The 17,684-nt window shown below is 49.2% G+C and overlaps 1 protein-coding gene across 3 annotated transcripts; it reads right to left on the bottom strand.

Annotated features, from left to right (window-relative positions):
• Nucleotides 1–2,653: 2,653 nt before the first annotated feature.
• ZNF34 (zinc finger protein 34) lies at nucleotides 2,654–16,675 on the bottom strand. 3 transcript variants are annotated; one of them, XM_033203435.1, is made up of 6 exons: nucleotides 16,568–16,675; nucleotides 9,476–9,524; nucleotides 8,267–8,353; nucleotides 7,911–8,037; nucleotides 7,325–7,444; nucleotides 2,654–4,161 (listed from the first exon to the last, which is right to left on the bottom strand). In XM_033203435.1, exons 3-6 carry the CDS (start codon nucleotides 8,297–8,299, stop codon nucleotides 2,801–2,803), a joined length of 1,641 nt encoding a protein of 546 aa, XP_033059326.1. In that variant the 5' UTR covers nucleotides 8,300–8,353; nucleotides 9,476–9,524; nucleotides 16,568–16,675; the 3' UTR covers nucleotides 2,654–2,800. The 3 variants fall into 3 exon arrangements, with proteins under 3 accessions (XP_033059326.1, XP_033059327.1, XP_033059328.1); XM_033203436.1 differs by lacking the exon at nucleotides 16,568–16,675 and adding an exon at nucleotides 16,416–16,557; XM_033203437.1 differs by lacking the exon at nucleotides 7,325–7,444.
• Nucleotides 16,676–17,684: the final 1,009 nt, after the last annotated feature.

Genomic DNA, 17,684 nt, shown 5'->3' on the forward strand with positions numbered 1-17,684 from the left:
ATATACAAATGGTCAATAAGAACCTGTGAAGATGCTCAACATTAGGAAGACGCAACCCGAACCACGGTGAGACACTACACGCCATTAAGATGCCTATTATCAAACAGGCAGAAGATATCAAGTTGGCAAGGATGCAGAACTGGAACCGTTGTGCTTTGCTGGTGGGGATGTAAAACAGCACAGCCGCTGTGAAGAACAGTTTGACTGTGCCTGAGAAAGTTAAATCATTACCATATATATTTTTTTCTTTTGAGACGGGGTGTCACTCTGTCACCCAGGCTGGAGTGCAGTGGTGTTATCTCGGCTCACTGCAACCTCCACCTCCCAGGTTTAAGCAATTCTCCTGCCTCAGCCTCCCGAGTAGCTGGGACTACAGGCATGCACCACCACGCCTGGCTAATTTTTCTATTTTTACTAGACACAGGTTTCACCATGTTGGCCAGGCTGTTCTCCAACTCCTGACCTCAAGTGATCCGCCTATCTCAGCCTCCCAAAGTGTTGGGATTACAGGCATTAGCCACCATGCCAGGACAAAACAGTTAAATTACCATATGATTCAGCTACTTCACTCCTAGGTATAGAGCTAAAAGTACTTCAAGTAGGGACTCAAAAACACATTTTTACACCAATGTTCACACTAGCACTACTTACAATAGGCAAAATGTAGTAACACCCAAGTGTCCAACAACAAATGAATGGATAAACAAAATGTGCTATATACATACAATGGAATATTACTTGGTTATAAAAAGTAATGGAGGCCAGGCACAGGGGATCACACCTATAATCCCAGCACTTTGGGAGGATGAGGTGGGCGGATCATGAGGTCAAGAGATCGAGACTATCCTGGCCAACATGGTGAAACCCCGTCTCTACCAAAAATAAAAAATTAGCTGGGTGTGGTACTGCGTACCTGTAGTCCCAGCTACTCAGGAGGCTGAGGCAGGAGAATTGCTTGAACCCGGAAGGTGGAGGTTGCAGTGAGCCGAGATCGCACCACTGCACTCCAGCCTGGTGATAGAGCGAGACTCCATCTAAAAAAGATAAAAGTAATCGAGGCCAGGCACAGTGGCTCATGCCTGCAATTCCAGCACTTTGGGAGGCCAAGGTGGGTGGATCACTTGAGGACAGGAATTCGAAACCAGACTGAGCAACATGGTGAAACCCCATCTCTACCAAAAACTATAAAAATTACCAGGCTTGGTGGCATGTGCCTATGGTCCCAGCTACTCAAGAGGATAAGGTGAAAGAGTTGCTTGAACCTGGGAGGGTGAAGTTGCAGAGCCAAGATCATGCCATTGCACTTCAGCCTGGGTGAGAGTAAGACCCAGTCTCAAAAAAAAAAAAAAAAAAAAGAAAAAGAAATGGAGTTCCGAAACAGGATACAACACAGAGAAACCCCTCGAAAACATTATGCTGAATGAACTAAGCCAAACAGAAAGAAACACAGATTACATGTTTCCACACATATTTATGTTCCCAGAATAGGCAAATTCAAAGAGACAGAAAATAGAATTGAGGTTACCAGCAGCAAGGAGAAGGGGGAAATGACCAGTTATTGTTTAATAGGTACACAGTTTGTTTGGAATAGTGAAACAGTTCTGGAAATACACAGTGGTGATGGTTACACAACACCATGAATGTACTCAATGCCACTGAATTGTACACTTAAAAATGGTTAAAATTGGCCGGGTGCGGTGGCTCAAGCCTGTAATCCCAGCACTTTGGGAGGCTGAGACGGGTGGATCACGAGGTCAGGAGATCGAGACCATCCTGGCGAACACGGTGAAACCCCGTCTCTACTAAAAATACAAAAACTAGCCGGGCGAGGTGGCGGCGCCTGTAGTCCCAGCTACTCGGGAGGCTGAGGCAGGAGAATGGCATAAACCCGGGAGGCGGAGCTTGCAGTGAGCTGAGATCCGGCCACTGCACTCCAGTCCGGGCGACAGAGCGAGACTCCGCCTCAAAAAAAAAAAAAAAAAAATGGTTAAAATTGCAAATTTCATGTTATGGTTATTTCACCACAATAAAAAAGGCAACTTCAACTCTATTGACATAAAAAGTATGAATGATATGTTTGTTTCATTTATTTTTTGAGACGGAGTCTCACTCTGTCACCCAGGCTGGAGTACAGAGGCACAATCTCGACTTACTGCAACCTCTGCTTCCCAGGTTCAAGCAATTCTCCTGCTTCAGCCTCCCGAGTAGCTGGAATCACAGGCGCCCACCACCACACCCGGCTAATTTTTGTATTTTTAGTAAAGACAGGGTTTCACCATGTCGGCCAGGATGGTCTTGGACTCCTGACCTCAAGTGATCCACCCACCTTGGCCTCTCAAAATGCTGGGATTACAGGCATGAGCCACCACACCTGGCCGATGTTTTTAAATTTATAATATATAAAAATGTTAAAATATGTGGTATTATCTTCAGTGTGAATTTCCTGATATTGAGGAAATAGCAAAAGTGAAGATCCTAGGTGCTGCAATGACAAGCATTACAGTATTTTATTTTTAAAATGCTCTCCAGTATGTCTCAAAGAAAACCTTCCTAAATCAGCAGCAATGAATTTTTTTCTAAGTGGGGGAGATTACAGGAGCTTCTTTTTGCTCACTTTTCTCTCTCAATTTCTCTAAAATGAACATGCACTGCATTTGATTTAAGAAAAGAGGTTTGTTTAATGAGAAATGTCCTTTCACCCTGTGAAAACATTGTGTGGATAATATAGGGCAGAGTCAGGTGCCGGGGGCGCATGCAGGAAATGCTCAGCTGGACTCTGCCCTCAGACACTGCTCCACTGTTACATGGAGAAGTCCTCCCGGAGGTGAATCCGCTGATGCTGACACATGTTGGAACTGTGCCGGAAGGCCTTCCCACACTCACTGCACTTGTAGGGCTTCTCCCCGGTGTGGATCCTCCGGTGCTGAATCAAGTAAGTGCTCTGGCTGAAGGCTTTCTTGCAATCACTGCATTTGTAGGGTTTCTCTCCGTGGTGCAACCTCTGGTGGTGAATGAGTCTGGAACTGTTGTGGAAGGCCTTCCCACACTCGCTGCACTTGTAGGGCTTTTCTCCTGTGTGAATTCTCTGATGCTGGATGAGGTGTGTGCTCTGGCTGAAAACTTTGCCACAGTCATTACACTCATAGGGCTTCTCTCCAGTGTGGCTTCTCTGATGTTCCACAAGTTTGGTTTTTTGAATGAAAGCTTTCTCACATTCATTACATTTATAGGGTTTCTCTCCAGTGTGAATTCTCTGATGTTGGATAAGGTTAGAACTTTGGGTAAAGCCCTTGCCACATTCCTTGCACTCAAATGGCTTCTCTCCAGTGTGAGTCCGACGATGGCGGATAAGGATGGAGCCATCACTGAAGGCTTTCCCACAGTCATTACATTTATAGGGTTTCTCTCCAGTGTGGATCCTCTGGTGATAAATAAGGGAAGAGTAGGCGCTAAAGTGTTTCCCACACTCACCACACTTGTAGGGTTTCTCCCCAGTGTGAATCCTCTGGTGCTTCATGAGGTTGGGCCTCCGGGTGAATGTCTTCCCACACTCGTCACACCGGTAGGGAATCTCTCCTGAGTGCATCCTTCGGTGGTTGATGAACTCGCAGCTCTGGCTGAAGGCTTTCCCACACTCATCACATTTGTAGGGTTTCTCTTCACTGTGAAGCCGCTGATGCTTGACAAGGTTGGCACTGTACCTGAATGTTTTCCCACAGTAACTGCAATAATGCAATTTTTTCCCAGTAGGAATTTTCTGATCTTCTTTAACAACTAAGCTTGCACTCAAGATTTCCCCAGAGTCACGAACTGTCTTTGTTTTTTTTGACCTGTGTATGCGCTTATGGTTGTTGAGATAGGATCTTTGTTCAAAACTCTGCTCGCATATATCACATTTGTGAGGGCTCTGATCGGGAACAGCTCGTGACACCAACCTGAGGCTTCCCCCAGACCCCCCGCTGCTCTCCCCGTTGGTCAGTGTGACTGCCCTGGGGCCTCTCTGCTCCAGCTTTTCCAGGCTCCCCTCTGCCTTCCTGATGTGGTCACAGGCTTCTACCGGCTCAGATCCCCGGGGAAAAATCCCCCTTGGCTGTCCTAGTTCTTCCTCACCAAATGTCTCCCGTGAAGTCAACTCCTTGTACTCAGTTCTGGTCCCAAGAACTGAAACAAAAAACAGAACATCTAAGGGTCACCTGCTCTGACTCTGGAAGGCAGGCATGAGATGCTGCTGGCCACCTGTGGGGTACTGATTTGATCATCTCCAAAGTCACAACAGCCTTGCAAAGATGAGAGTCTGGAGCTCAGAGGCTTACGCAGCTCACCTAGGGCCGCAGTCATGTAGCCCTTCAAACACTCACTCCTTCCTTGATTTAACACTCACACAACAAACTTCTCCTGGGTGGCCACTCCCCAAGAATGGGGAGTGACAAGTACCCAAGTGGGGTCCTGCCACATGGCCCCTCAGAGACTGATACCAGCAGCCACACTCAGGATTGATTAGTCCTGGCCCCTACTTGCCAGCTGAGTCACCTGAGACAACAACTCACCTACCTTTCTGAGCCTTAATTTCTCCATCTGTGGCCACATGGCACTCTGATGAGAACAAAACAGAGTAATACAACAGACTGACCATGAAGAACTGAGCCCAGTGCCCAGCACAGCAAGTTCCAGGTGCAAGCACCTCATGACTGCCACTTTACTGCTCCCTTCCTAGTCCTAAGGGGCCTATCCTTCCACCCCTTGCCTGGCTCTGCACTGCACATGAATACAGGTGCTGAACACCAATATCGGCCAAGATGTGCAGCAGACAGTGCTCACATACTGCTACAGGAGCCTGTGCTGGAGCTGCTGCTGTGGAGGATGGTTTGGCAACCTTATCTAAAGCTGCTCTATGAACATGCTGACTCAGCGACTCTGCTCCCAGGTACACACGCACCAGAAAGGTATTCCGGGCACCGGAGAGATCCATGCCCAAGAGCGTCCACAGCAGTCCTGTGCAACCCCAAACCTGGACAACTCAATGTCCTCCACAAGTAGAAGGGAACATAAATTGTGGTATGTTCATACAATAGAACAATGCAACCAAACAGACCACACTGCTGCTCCAAGAAACACAAGCAGCTCTCACAGTGTTCGGCAAAAGATGCCCTGTGTGCGTCTAGACAGAAAAATCCAAAGCAGGAAGCGGCCTCTTGTGACAGGAGTCAGAAAGAAGACCCCTGTGGGGAGCAGTGGGCAATGACAGAGGAGAGCCAGGGAGCTCCTGGGGGCTGAAACAGTCTGTATTTTAATCTGAAGGATGATTTTTCATAAAAATTCACTGAGTTGTAAACGTAGGGTTTGTCTTGTTTCTATAGCTATTTACATTCAAATAAGCAGATTTACAAAATAAGAAGTCCTTTGAGCCAGCAGTTCCTTCCTAGGATATCATCAGACACATGCAAAAAGGTGACCAGCAGAGCTATCCAATCTTTTGGCCTGCACCTCCAGTGAAGACATGACGGAGACTCATGCGCACAGAAATGGAAACACATGCCGTGTCTGCACGGCAGAACACACTATCATTCCTGTTAAGCAGCAGTGTCAGCCAGGCACGGTGGCTCACGCCTGTAATCCCAGCACTTTGGGCGGCCAAGGCAGGTGGATCACAAGGTCAGGAACTTGAGACCAGCCTGGCCAATATGGTGAAACCCCATCTCTACTAAAAATACAAAAACTAGCCAGGCGTGGTGGCGTGTACCTGTAGTCCCAGCTACTCGGGAGGCTGAGGCAGAAGAATTGCTTAAACCCAGGAGGCAGAGGTTGCAGTGAGCCGAGATCACACCACTGCACTCCAGCTGGGCAACAGAGCAAGACTCTGTCTCAAAAAAAAAAAAAAAAAAAAAAAAAAAAAAAGAATGGCTCACACCTGTAATCCCAGCACTTTGGGAGGCCAAGGTGGGAGGATTGCTGGAGCCCAGGGGTTCAAGACCAGCCTGGCAACACAGTGAATGCTGTCTCTACTAAAAATACATACATTAGCCAAGTGTGGTGGCAGGAACCTGTAGTCCCAGCTACTCGGGAGGCTGAGGCAGAAGAATTGCTTAAACCCAGGAGGCAGAGGTTGCAGTGAGCCGAGATCACACCACTGCACTCCAGCCTGGCAACAGAGCAAGACTCTGTCTCAAAAAAAAAAAAAAAAAAAAAAAAAAAAGAATGGCTCACACCTGTAATCCCAGCACTTGGGAGGCCAAGGTGGGAGGATTGCTGGAGCCCAGGGGTTCAAGACCAGCCTGGCAACACAGTGAAATGCTGTCTCTACTAAAAATACATACATTAGCCAAGTGTGGTGGCAGGAACCTGTAGTCCCAGCTACTCAGGAGGCTGAGGCAGGAGAATCACTTGAAACTGGGAGGTGGAGGCCGCAGTGAGCCGAGATTGCGCCACTGCACTCCAGCCTGGGCAACAGAGCAAGACTCTGTCTCAAAAAAAAAAAAAAAAGCAGTGTCTGGGTCAGGTGCAATGGCAGTGGCTCATACCTGTAATCCCAGCACTTTGGAAGGCCAAGGCGAGAGGATCACTTGAGCCCAGGAGTTCGAGACCAGTCTGGACAACATAGTGAAACCTCGTCTGTAAAAAAATCAAAATTTAGTGTGAGTGGCACATGACATGCCTGTGGTCCCAGTTACTCGGGAGGCTGAGATAGGAGGATCGCTTGAGTGCAGAAGGTCAAGGCTGCAGTGAGCCATAATCATACCACTGCACTCCAGCCTGGGTGATAGAGGGTGACCCTGTCTCAAGAAAAAAAAAAAGAAAGACTGTGTCCGTACATAACAGTGGAAAGGCCAGTGCTGGGAAAGGGATCTCCTACAATACAACTGTGTCTGGGCAGTGAGACTCAGGGTGATGTGTACTCTCTCACTTTTCCGTAGTGGATTAATTTACAAGAGAGGGGAATTAAGTGATAGTCTCCATCACTAGGCCCTCATTGTCTGGCATAAGCTCTGGAGGGCAGGGTTCTGTGGGGTTCTGCAGACCCTAACCTCCCCTTACAGCACCCATGGTCTGCACCTACTCACTCCCCTCTACACGGGACCTTGCCTGGAATGTCCATTCCTGTTTTCCACAGAAATGCTGCCCTGGAGAGATTCTGCTCAATAATCTCCCCACCAAGGTGCCCAGACTGAGAGAGGTGACCTGGGCTTCAGCAAAGGCCACCGTCAGGCCTCCTGTGCTAGCCCCAAGGCATCTTCCCCGCAGACTCCTGGTTCATTAAACAGACACGCTGGACCCTAACAAATGCTCATTCGGTGACTTGAGTTGGGGAGCAGACCCCCTGACGCACCTGGGCTGTTGACTCTCAGGTGCTCTCTCCCAGAGGTGCCCTGAACATCCAGGACCCAGGGCTCATCCCCTCGCTCCAACTGCGAGATCACTCCAGGCTTGGGGCCTGCAGGTCCTACTCCTGGGAAGGAGACAGGGACTGGGGTTGGTACCAAGGATACAGGGCAGCACCTAGTGCCGTCTCACCCTGGGGAAGCAGGGTAAGGGGGGCACAAGCAGAGGGGGTGACGGAAGCCTGGACACCCTCTGGAGGGCACTGAGATTGGGCTGGGGCAGTCCTGAGCATAAGGGAACAAGAGCTCAGGGGTTACCTCCACTAGGAGGTGTGCAACTCCACCCCCTGACCCCGGTTCCCCTGTCCCACCAGGGAGGGGTCTGCCTGGGACCTGGAGCGAGAGGGAAGGGAAGGGCTGACTCAGGAAGGTCCCAGCACTGCCCCTCCCCTCATCTTCTCAGATCAGGTGCCTCCCTGGGACAAAGGTCATCACCTACCTCTGTGCCCAGGGGGTGAGGCCCCCAGCCCAGCCTCTGCTGAGCCCTTAGCCCCCAGGGCTGTCCCCAGAGCTGAGTCCTAGTGAGGGCCTTACCCAGTGAGACTAGGTTCCCGTAGGTCTCCAGCATCACGTCCCTGTAGAGGCCCCTCTGAGCAGGGCCCAGGCGGCCCCATTCCTCCCGAGAGAGGAACACAGCCACATCCTCGAAGGTCACCTCGGCCTGGAATTGACAGCAACTGCTATAGCCCAGGTGTGGTCCAGAGTGGGCTGGCAGCGGCAGGGAGGCAGCAGAAGCATGCTAAAGGCACTACCACAGTGGGTGGCTGCATGGGGGTCCCAGGGTCACCCCTACCATCACGTCAGCACCCCAAACCAGAGACACCTGACAGTGTTTGCCAAGGAAAGCCCTGGGTAAAGATTTCACTCCTCCCAGGAGGACAGATACTCACCTGGGGTGGGGCAGACAGGAACAAGGCTGCCATTGCCTAAGGGTTGGGCTTTCTGAGGGCGGTGCACAGGAGCTGGTCACTCAGGTGCTGAGAGAAGAGAACAGAACAAGTGGAGGCCCAGTCTGGCCCCTTCTTCCACAGCTCAGGCTACCTGGTGCTGCCATAAACAGCCCTGCCTGCCTCACTGGTCCACCCCCACCCATCCCAATGGGGGTACTGCTAACTGGCCTCCCAGGCTGGTAAACAAGTTCTCCATTATCTCAGGTAGCAGAGCATATTACATATGCATCAAAGAAAATGCTAAACCATCACAGCCATGCTTGATGCACCACTACCTTTCTATCCCCACATCCTCATGTCCTCACCTGTCTACCCTCACGTATGCACGTCCTCACCATCTGCTTCTTTGTTTGATCACCATTAAATAGTGTGGGCTCCCAGAGCTCGGGGCCTTCACAGCCTCCATACCAGCACTGGCCCCCTGGGCCCACCTTATGTACTCTTAACCTGTCTTTTCTCCTTTGACTCCGCCAGACTTCACAGCCCCCACAGCCTGGTGTTGGGTCTGATCACCCGAACAATCACACCCGGTTAATTTTTTTGTACAGATGGGGCTTCGCTATGTTGCCCAGGCTGGTCTTGAACTCTTGAGCTCAAACAATCTTCTTGCCTCGGCCTCCCAAAGTGCTGGGATTACAGGAGTGCACCAAAGTGCCCAGCCTCCAGTCTCACCTCTACTGCCTGCTGCCCTCGGGCTGTCTATCCCCCTCCTCCTCTCTGGCATGCTAAGTTATCTCATTCAGGAGGAAAACAACAATACTCATTCACTTTACATGGAAGAATGAAGACAAAATGTTAAGGGTTAAGGAAGAAAATTAAAAATGATAGAAGGGGCCAGGCTCGGTGGCTCACATCTATAATCCTAGCGCTTTGGGAGGCTGAGGCAGGAGGATAGCTTGAGCTCAGGAATTTGAGACAAGCCTGGGCAACGTAGGGAGACCTCAATGCTACCAAAGAAAAAAAAATTAGCCGGCTGTGATGGCACACACCTGTAGTCCCAGCTACTTGGGAGGCTGAGGTGGTAGGATCGCTTGGGCCCAGGAAGTAGAGGCTGCAGTGAGCTGTGATCACACCACTGCACTCCAGCCTGGGTGACAAAGCAAAATCCTGTCTCAAAATAAATAAGCAAAATAAGGTTGACTCACTTACCAGAAGCATGAGACTCTTGGATTAGGTACACATGATGCAACTATTTGGCCTAAAATAAAATAACACAGAAAGGCTAAATATCAGTAAATATTAGATCAAACACTAGTTAAAATAAAGCTGTGGTACCTACATACCTTTTCTATATCTTTAAAGCTTTTTATTGAAGTATATTTATATTATAAAAGTTGACAAATCCTGAGTACACAGTTCAGTGGATCATCACGAACTGCACAAGCCCATGGAACCAGCACCACAGTCAAGAAAGAACAGGCCAGGCCGTGCACGGTGGCTCATGCCTGGAATCCCAGCACTCTGGGAGGCTGGGGTGGGCGGATCGCCTGAGGCCAGGAGTTGGAGACCAGCCTGGCCAACATGGTGAAACCTCGTCTCTACTAAAATACAAAAATTAGCTGGGTGCAGTGGCAGGCAGGCGTCTGTCATCCCAGCTACTCAGGAGGCTGAGGCAGAAGAATCGCTTGAACCCGGGAGGTGGAGGTTGCAGTGAGCCGAGATAATACCACTGCACTCCAGCCTGGGGGACAAGAGCAAGACTTTGTCTCCAAAAAAAGAAAAAAGAAAAGAAAGCAAAAATCACTAATAGGAATAAAAAAAAAAGTGCATATTACTAAAAGTCCACCAAAAAGCTTTAATACTTACAAACAGGTATGGATCTATCAAAGAGGAACTAGTAAATCCTCCTCTGGAATGAGATTTTTTTTTTTTAAGATGGAGTCTCGCTCTGTTGCCCAGGCTAGAGTACGGTGGTGCGATCTCGGTTCACTGCAAGCTCCGCCTCCTGGGTTCACACCATTCTCCTGCCTCAGCCTCCCGAGTAGCTGGGACCACAGGTGCGTTTAATTTTTTTTTTTATTTTTAGTAGAGACGGGGTTTCACCGTGTTAGCCAGGATGGTCTCAATCTCCTGACCTTGTGATTTGCCCACCTCGGCCTCCCAAAGTGCTGGGATTACAGGCGTGAGCCACCGTGCCCAGTTGAGATTTTTAACATACTTCCCTCAGAAACAAGTGGGTCAAGTAAAGAATCTCATGCTTAAAGCATAAAGAACACACTTTTTTTTCAACATACTGAACATTACCAAAAAAAGAGCAACAGAGAAAGTTTCAACAAATCCCAAAGGAATATATCATTGGCAAAATAATTCCTACTCATATTGTTGTTATATTAGAAATATATGATGAAAAGTTACCCTCTCTCCAGAAGAATACAAAAATGGAAATTAAAGTGGAAATAGAACCAAGCCTACCTAAAGAAAACTGTGCATCTTTAATAGACTCATTTTAACAGGAAAGACTGAAATAAACAATCTAAGTATTCAGCAAGAAATCAAATGCAGGATGTGGCTCATGCCTATAATCCCAGCACTTTGGGAGGCCGAGGCAGGTGGATCACTTGAGGTCAGGAGTTCAAGACCAGTCTGACCAACACAGTGAAACCCCGTCTCTACTAAAAATACAAAAAATTAGCTGGGCGTGGTGGTGTGCGCCTGTAATCCCAGCTACTTGGGAGGCTGAGGCAGGAGAATTGCGTGAACTCAGGTGGCAGAGGTAGCAGTGAGCCGAGATCAAGCCCAGTGCGAGACTCCGTCTCAAAAAAAAAGAAAGAAAGAAAGAAAGAAAGAAACAAATTCAAGGAAAGAATATGAAAGGAAACAAAACACAATTTAAAGAAACAGAAAACAATCTCTATGGTCATTCTTTGAAAATGCTAATAAAGTACACAAACACCTGGCAAATCCAATAAAGGGAACAAAAAAAGATGGAAAAGGGGCTGCGCACAGTTGCTCACGCCTGTAATCCCAGCACTTTGGAAGGCCAGGGTGAGTGGATCTCTTGAGCCCAGGAGTCCAAGACCAGCCTGTGCAACATGGCAAAATCCCTCTCTACAAAAAATACAAAAATTAGCCAGGCATGGTGGCATGTGCTTGTAGTCCCAGCTACTTGGGAGGCTGAGGTGGGAGGATCGCTTGAGGCCAGGAGGCAGAAGCCACAGTGAGTCGAGATCATACCACTGCACTCCAGCTGGGGTGACAGAGCCAGAGCCAGAGCCTATCTCAAAAAAAAAAAAAAGAAAATAGATGGAAAAGTAGAAAAGGAAATGCTACCAAGAACAAAAAAGGAAAGAGTGTATATTTAGGGCAGTTTGAATCTATGCTCCTAGGTTAAAAAAAAAATAATAATAATTTCAAATAGATTTTTAAAAAAAAGAGCAAAAGGCCAGGTATGGTTGGCTCATGCCTGTAATCCCCATACTTTGGGAAGCCAAGACAGGAAGATCGCTTGAGCCCAGGAGTGCAAGCTCAGCCCGGGCAATATACTGAGACCCCATCCCTACAAAAAATTAAAAAAATTAGCAGGGATTGGTGGCACATGCCTGTAGTCCCAGCTACTTGGGAGGCTGAGGTGGGAGGATCACTTGACCCCAGGAGGCATAGCAATAGTTCTCAGAGTGTGGCTCAGGGACCCTGGGGTTCCATGCATTCAAGTTTGTGTTCACAACACTAAGAGGACACATTAGGGCACGTGCAGTAGAGTCAGTGACAAGAGAGGGATGTTCCCTCTCAGAGCCTGCTGCTATTCAACATCCTAGCCAGCGCAATAAGTCACAGAAAAAGGAAATACAAGCTACAAGGATCAGAAGAAAAAAGACAAACTTGCCATTCTTTGAAAATGATAAAAACAATCTACATAGAAAATACAAGAGTATCAATCTACTGTTGGGATGACAGGAGTTCAACAGCATTGCCACAAACAAGGTCAATACAGAATAATGAATACCACTCCTATTCGTTAGCAATCAGCAACCGAAAACTGACCATTCATAATAGCTACAAAAACTATGCAGTACATTAAGTCTTAAAAAAAGATATGTATGTAATGGACAACATTATAAAACTTCATTGAAGTACTTAGAAAAGTTTATGCAGAAACAGACCATGTTTCTAAATAGGAGGGCTCAATAATATAAAGATATCAATTCTCCCCAAGGTAAATTTATTCTGTGCAATTACAATAAGCATTTCAACAGGACATTATATCTGACAGAAATGACTCCAAATACCACATGAAATAGTAACGATCTAAGATTAGCCAAGGCAGTGTGGCTGGGCACAGTGGCTCACGCCTGTAATCCTAGCACTTTGGGAGGCTGAGGCAGGCGCATCACGAGGTCAGGAGATCGAGACCATCCTGGCTAATGTGCTGAAACCCCGTCTCTACTAAAAATACAAAAAAATTAGCCAGGTGTGGTAGCATGCACCTGTAGTCCCAGCTACTCCAGAGGCTGAGGCGGGAGAATGGCGTGAACCCCGAAGGCAGAGCTTGCAGTGAGCCAAGATCACACCACTGCACTCCAGCCTGGGAGACAGAGCAAGACTCTGTCTCAAAAAAAAAAAAAAAAAAAAAAAAGTTAGCTAAGGCAATACCAAAAAAATAACTGAAGGAGACAAGGATGTGCCCTACTAGATATTGAGACTTAGGCTATGGTAATGGAAAGTGAAGTTTAAGTATAGGAAAAAAGATAATGGAAGATATCTATACACATGTTAATATACCTGCAATATCAATGGCAATGAAGAAGGACAATAAATGGTATTGGCACAACTGGTTTTCCATTGGAAAATAAAATTAGTTCCCTGCCTTCTATGGTACACAAATATTTCGGGCAGGTTAAAGACTTAAACATTTAAAAAACAAAAAAGGCTGGTTGTGCTGGCTCACGCCTGTAATCCCAGCACTTTGGGAGGCTGAGGTGGGTGGATCACGAGGTCAGGAGTTCAAGACCAGCCTAGCCAATAGCCAAGATGGTGAAACCCTGTCTCTACTAAAAATACAAAAATTAGCCAGGTGTGGTGGCACGCGCCTGCGATCCCAGCTACTCGGGAGGCTGACGCAGAAGAATCACTTGAACCGGGGAGGTGGAGGTTGCAGTGAGCCAAGACCATGCCACTGCACTCCAGCCTGGGTGACCAAGCAAGACTCTGTCTCAAAAAAATACATAAAAATGTAAATAAGTAAATAAATAATAAAAGCCTATAAAGAAAATGATTGTTTGATTCCATTAAAAAGGAAAAAAGGGCCGGGCGCGGTGGCTCAAGCCTGTAATCCCAGAACTTTGGGAAGCCGAGACGGGCGGATCACGAGGTCAGGAGATTGAGACCATCCTGGCAAACACGGTGAAACCCTGTCTCTACTAAAAAATACAAAAAACTAGCCGGGCGAGGTGGTGGGCACCTGTAGTCCCAGCTACTCGGAGGCTGAGGCAGGAGAATGGCGAGAACCCGGGAGGCGGAGCTTGCAGTGAGCTGAGATCCGGCCACTGCACTCCAGTCCGGGAGACAGAGCGAGACTCCGCCTCAAAAAAAAAAAAAAAAAAAAAAAGGAAAAAAGGCCAGGCTTGGTGACTCACACCTGTAATCTCAATGCTTTGGGAGGCGGAGGTGGGCAGATTGCTTGAGCTCAGGAGTAGGAAATCAGCCTGGGTAACATGGAGAAACCACAGCTCTACAAAAACTAGCCCACGTGGTGGTGTGAGCCTGTGGTCCCAGGCAAAACCTCAGGTGGCTGAGGTAGAAGGATCGCTTGAGAGTGGGAGATGGAGGCTGCAGTGAGCCAAGATTGTGTCACTACACTCCAGCCCGAGCAAGACCCTGTCTCAAAAAAAAAAGAAAAAGGATTCTGTACAAGACACCACAAAATTAAAAGGCAAGCAGACAAGCTAGAGAATGAAAGATATTTGCAAACATATAACAAAACATAAATATACAGAATATATTAAAAAATTTTTTTAATAAGAAAAATGTCACAATTTTGAACAAATGAACACAGGATAGGACCTGGCAAACCCTGTAGTCCCAGCTACTCAGCAGGCTGAGGCAGGAGGATCACCTGAACCTGGGAGTTCTGGGCTGCAGTGTGCTATGCCAACTGGGTGTCCCCACTAGGTTCGGCATCAATATGGTGACATCGGGGAGCAGGGGACCACCATGTTGCCTAAGGAGGGGTGAACCAGCTTAGGTGGGAAACAGGGCAGGTCAAAACTCTGGTGTTGATCAGTAGTGGGATCACGCCTGAGTGGCCACTGCACTCCAACCTGGGCAACATAGTGAGACCCCCCCATCTCTAATTTTTTAATTAAAAAAAAAAGGTAAATAAAACCAGACTCTCCCCATAGATTGGGGAAATATAAAATATTTCATAATATCAAATGTTGAGGACACCGTAAACTGGTACAGTGACTCTAGAAATACATCTGGCCCTACCTGGTAGAACTGAAACCCTGCAAAACTCTCTGTGGGGAAACCTAACTCAAAGTATGTACTCTATGGAGACTTGCTAAGGCACACAAGAAAAACACAAGAATGTTACCATGTGCCTGTGTAAAAGAAGAAAAAACTTCAGCGTCTATCAGCAAAGTCACAGTGGTGAAAAGTAATGCCAAGGAGATAGAGCAGTTATAAGGCTGAGAAAAACTGTCAGATATAGAATATCCACAGTATAATACATACGTAGATTTTTTTTTTTTTTTGAGACGGAGTCTTGCTCCATCGCCCGGGCTGGAGTGCAGTGGCGCAATCTCGGCTCACTGCAAGCTCTGCCTCTCGGGTTCACACCATTCTCCTGCCTCAGCCTCCTGAGTAGCTGGGACTACAGGTGCCCGCCACCACGCCCGGTTAATTTTTTTGTATTTTTTAGTAGAGACGAGGTTTCACCGTTAGCCAGGATGGTCTCGATCTCCTGACCTTGTGATCCGCCCGCCTCGGCCTCCCAAAGTGCTGGGACTGCAGGCATGAGCCACCGCACTCGGCCATACATATGTAGATTTTTAAGAGACAAAAACTGGCTCAGCCCTGTAATCCCAGCACTTTGGGAGGCCGAGACGGGTGGATCACGAGGCAGGAGATCGAGACCATCCTGGCTAACACGGTGAAACCCGTCCTACTAAAAATACAAAAACTAGCTGGGCGAGGGCGGGCGCCTGTAGTCCCAGCTACTCGGGAGGCTGAGGCAGGAGAATGGCGTAAACCCGGGAGGCGGAGCTTGCAGTGAGCTGAGATCCGGCCACAACTCCAGTCCGGGAGACAGAGCGAGACTCCGCCTCAAAAAAAAAAAAAAAAAAAAAAAAAAAAAAAAAAAAAGAGACAAAAAACATATTAGGTATGTAGAGATACAAGAAAATGAGACTGGGCGCAGTGGCTCACGCCTGTAATCCCAGCACTTTGGGAGGCCGAGGCGGGCGGATCACTTGAGGTCAGGAGTTCGAGACCAGCCTGGCCAACATGGTTAAACCCCATCTCTACTAAAAACACAAAATTAGCCGGCGTGCGTGGTGGCGAGCGCCTGCAATCCCAGCTACTCTGGAGGCTGAGACAGGAGAACTGCTTGAACCCGGGAGACGGAGGTTGCATTGAGCCTCCAGCCTGGGCGACAGAGCGAGGCTCCGTCTCAGAAAAAGGAAGAGAGAGAAAGGGAAGAAAGAAAAGAAAAAGAAAAGAAGGAAAAGAAAGAAGAAAGAAAGAGGAGAAACAAAAACCTGGCTGCCTGGCTGCGGGGAGAAAAGCCCCCGACCGCTAGAAGCGAGGAGGGTGGGGTGGAAGGAAGGCACCAGCAGAGGGAGCAGCACGGAGGAGCGCGGACGCTAAATGCAGGAGGGGCGAGATCCGCAGAGGGCTGGGAGGACCGAGAGACGCACGACCCCGCCCCTGAAAAGCTGACAGGAGAGGGGCGTGGGAGGGAGCCGGGATGATGCCTCGGGCCGATGGGACCAAGGGGTCTGGAGCGCATCGGGACGCAGAAGCCGCCCTGTGCGGCAGGAGTCCGGGGGGCCCGCGTGGGGCAAGGGAGCTGTGAGGGGCTCGAGGGCGGAAGGAGCCCCGTGAGGAGCGACCCCGGGGCTGGGAGAGGGCGGCGAAGCGCAGTCCGTACTCAAGGCCTTGTCCGGGGTCCCTGGAACAGGAAGTGCCGCTGATGGCGGGACGGACCCAGGCCTGGAGCACCGCAACAGAACCGGGCACGGGCGCAGTGCGCAGGGAAGGGTCTGCGCCCCGCGCGCCCGCCCCCACCGGGCTCACACTCACCTCAGCGCGGCGGAGCAGCACGGCCGCCCAACATCGCCCGTTCGGCCCTCCCGCCCCGCCAATCGGAGCCGACCCGGAAGTGACGTCAGCCAACTGTCCGGGTCCGAGGCGCCGTCCGGGCCGCTCTGGGAAGTTAGGACGCCGCGTCTCGGCTGCCCACCTCCCTGGCTCGCAGTAAGGCTCCGGGGACCCGCGAATGGCAAAGCTGTAAAGCGGAACGCTGCCACCGGGTGGCAGTCCGAAGCCACGGCCCGGAGGCCTCAGAACTGGGGCGATGGTCAGAGTCGAAAACATATTAATCTTTTCCTTTTTCTGATAAATTCTCTCCCTAATGAGCCACGAAAGGTGCCGCAAACAAGAAAGAACTAGGTCCCTTCCTTCACAGAGAAAGAAACGGGAACCGCACCCTTCCTTGGGACTAAGAGAGGATGCTTACTGGCCAAAGAAGCCTGTCTTGGGTTTAACCCATGGCCCCTCATCCCTGACTCCTGTAAATGGAGCCCAGTGTTCACTCTGGAGAAAGGGTTTTCGGGTGCCTGAGTTGCTTCTGGAGCAAACTTTCCCTGATGGCCGGTCCTTCGACCAAGCCCTGCATCCACTTTGCCCAGAAGGGAGCAGAAAAGCAGTGACCGCTTATGGCCAAGCTAAGCATCTAGTGCTTTCCCAAAACCCTCTTTCCAGATGCCCCTCCATCTTTCAGGAGGAAACACCATCCTCCTGGTTTCTTTCTTGACCAATCACCTAGGACCCTGGGACCGCCTTGCGAATGACAGGGGATCTAAACCAGGTCCCCTAGCTACTGGCGGGGCGGTCAGGGCTGGAGTGGGAGGACCACATGAGGCCAGGGGTTTGAGACCAGCCTGGCAATAGCGAGAGCCTGTCTAAAATAAACAGGCCCTGCTGGATCACTGCCTAGGTGTGGTGGGCGCCCAAAGACAGGTGGGTCCATGCCAGCAGGATCAGGAAAGCAAGATCATGAAATGCGGGGTAAGGTTCACTCTAGAAACAGCGTGGACCATGACAGTCAGGGGCCACCCTGCAGCCAGTTAGGAATTGTCATCCCGGAGTGACCATGGAAGCCTAAGGTGGCCTATTCTCACCTGCCAGGCACTCTCCA

The sequence above is a fragment of the Trachypithecus francoisi genome, unplaced genomic scaffold (assembly GCF_009764315.1).
Source record: "Trachypithecus francoisi isolate TF-2019V2 unplaced genomic scaffold, Tfra_2.0 Lachesis_group7, whole genome shotgun sequence".
In the NCBI taxonomy this organism is placed as follows: Eukaryota; Metazoa; Chordata; class Mammalia; order Primates; family Cercopithecidae; genus Trachypithecus; species Trachypithecus francoisi.

Bases quoted from the DNA above. Each gene is read 5' to 3' on its own strand.
- ZNF34 (XM_033203435.1), bottom strand. From the start codon at position 8,299: ATGGCAGCCTTGTTCCTGTCTGCCCCACCCCAG. The intron at 7,445-7,910 runs GTAAGGCCCTCA...TCTCCTTCCCAG, and splicing joins CGGGAACCTAGTCTCACTGG to GAGTAGGACCTGCAGGCCCC. The intron at 4,162-7,324 runs GTGCGTCAGGGG...TTTTTGTTTCAG, and splicing joins CCTGAGAGTCAACAGCCCAG to TTCTTGGGACCAGAACTGAG.